At 29.6% G+C, this 2252-nt stretch overlaps 1 protein-coding gene across 1 annotated transcript; it reads left to right on the forward strand.

Moving 5' to 3' along the window:
- Window positions 1-414: 414 nt before the first annotated feature.
- On the forward strand, window positions 415-2013 carry LOC132740157 (putative inositol monophosphatase 3; the record flags this gene model as incomplete). Its single annotated transcript, XM_060728006.1, has 2 exons — window positions 415-585; window positions 1159-2013. Coding segments are annotated over 2 exons (422 nt in total), but the record flags the coding sequence as incomplete, so codon positions are not given.
- Between the last annotated feature and the right edge of the window lie 239 nt (window positions 2014-2252).

Below are 2252 nucleotides of genomic sequence, written 5' to 3' on the forward strand. Positions count from 1 at the left end.
TGGGGAGTAGCAATGGAGTGTCTTAATATATCAGTACATGCAAATATTTAAGTGCTTAACAACAGTCAAAAGATGCAAGCAATCTGGCTCCATGTTCAGGATTCAAATGATTCTAATTTGTTTTTCATTTGAAAGTAACATTTAACACATTAGGCTTAAAAACTTTTGGAACAATATTTTGAAATATTCATGTTCAAAAAAAAATATATTTAAGTTGTAACAGCAGAGTCACAATGAAACCACTTAATTTGGAATAATGTACTACATGTTTGTATAGATTTGAAAAAAAAAAAAACCATTAAAAAAAAAGTGAACAACTGAATCACAAGAAGGATTAATCTTAGGTTAAGATCAAATATTTTTAAAATTATTAATACTTATAAATGTGAATTTTGAATGATCTTAATTTTACAGCCTGGGCTTGGGTGGGATACGGTCATTCCGATAACTTGAAGAAAGAGAAAACAAAGAGATCCGAGTCTGATCCCCATAGAGTGATTGTGTCAAGATCTCATCAAGGTTCAGTGACTGATACAGTTAAATCATCACTTGGGAAAGTTGATGTTACATTAGCAGGGGGAGCAGGTATGTTTGTTGTTTATTTAAGTTGGTGAATGTGGTAAATTCATTAGATAATTAATAGATTGTGTAAAAATGATACAGAATTTCAACATTCAGTGAAATTTCATTTTACCTGGTAGTTCTGGCAAAGGATACAATTGGTTGATATTCCATAGATAACAAATCAGTTTTTTTAGTGTGATTGTCCGAATTATAGGTAGAGCTATTGTACTCATCTCAGTGTCGACAAACAAATTTGCAGATTATTCTACACATAGCTTTAGTTCTAACATTTATCTTGAAATGATGACTTTTGAGACTTATCCAAACATTTTCTCAACTAAATAAAAAACTCCAACAAGTTAAATAGATTCAATTAAAAACAATACTGTAGTTTGATACTGTTTTTCTTAACTTTTGCTGTTTGGAGAAATCTTCATATTATCATAATTTTTCTGGAATTTTCAAGATGATATCGAGAATTTTTACGAGTTTAAGAGTCATTTAGGAATATGTCTATATTCAGTGTTTTAACTTACGAACAGACCCCAATCTATCTGAAATATAACTGGTTAACTAAAATGCTTTGTTTTTCAGGGTATAAGACATTAGAAGTAATCAAGGGAAATCAAGACGCGTATGTACACACTACATTGATCAAGAAGTGGGACATCTGTGCTGGAAATGCTATACTTAGCTCCCTGGATGGTAAGATGACCACATTAGACGGCAAGCATATAGACTACAGGTCTGGGGACCAGCCAAAAAACGAAGGGGGATTACTCGCTACTACTTATAACCATGATACTTACTTAGAAAAGTTATCACATTTAAAGAATAAGTCTTAATATTTAGTGCTTTAGATTAGAATAAATATGTATTTTTAATTTGATGAGAAATTTAATTGGCATTTATGTATTAAATATATGTAAAAGTATTATTTTAAATTTTCTGTGGCACTGCCAATGGTTATTGCCTGTCTGTGCCCCTAGTATTGAGACTGGTTAGCATAAAATGGCCAGTTGACAAGATTCTGAACAAGTTACTGCTCAATTTTAATATATTGAAATCCTTTTAATCTCTGAACAAGCAGTGGACAGTTACAAGAAGGTTGGGTGTTTAGTTAGAAATAGTTATGGGATAATGGTTAATGTTTGAATGATATACAGTTGTTATTTGTGAATTCATGGCATTTCTTTTTCTCAGTGAAGATTTTAAGTTTTTACTACAATGTATAGTATGGAAGAATGCCTTTGTAATGTTTTGTTAATATACCTGGTGCAATTGATTATGTTACAGTGTTTTGAATATCCAAAGATTATTAACTGTGATGTGTTTTGTAGTACATTACAAAGTTTCGATGTTAATAACGTCACTTATCAATTAGTATAAAAAAACTAGTTATTCCCATGTTGAACAGTTTGTTGACTGTTGTTACATCATAATTTATTGAAATATACGTGAAACATCATAATTTATTGAAATATACGTGAAACATCATAAATTATTGAAATATACGTGAAACATCATAAATTATTGAAATATACGTGAAACATCATAAATTATTGAAATATACGTGAAACATCATAAATTATTGAAATATACGTGAAACATCATAATTTATTGAAATATACGTGAAACATCATAATTTATTGAAATATACGTGAAACATCATAAATTATTGAAATATA

The sequence above is a fragment of the Ruditapes philippinarum genome, unplaced genomic scaffold (genome assembly GCF_026571515.1).
Source record: "Ruditapes philippinarum isolate M1 unplaced genomic scaffold, ASM2657151v2 ctg972_1_1_1_1, whole genome shotgun sequence".
Taxonomy (NCBI): Eukaryota; Metazoa; Mollusca; class Bivalvia; order Venerida; family Veneridae; genus Ruditapes; species Ruditapes philippinarum.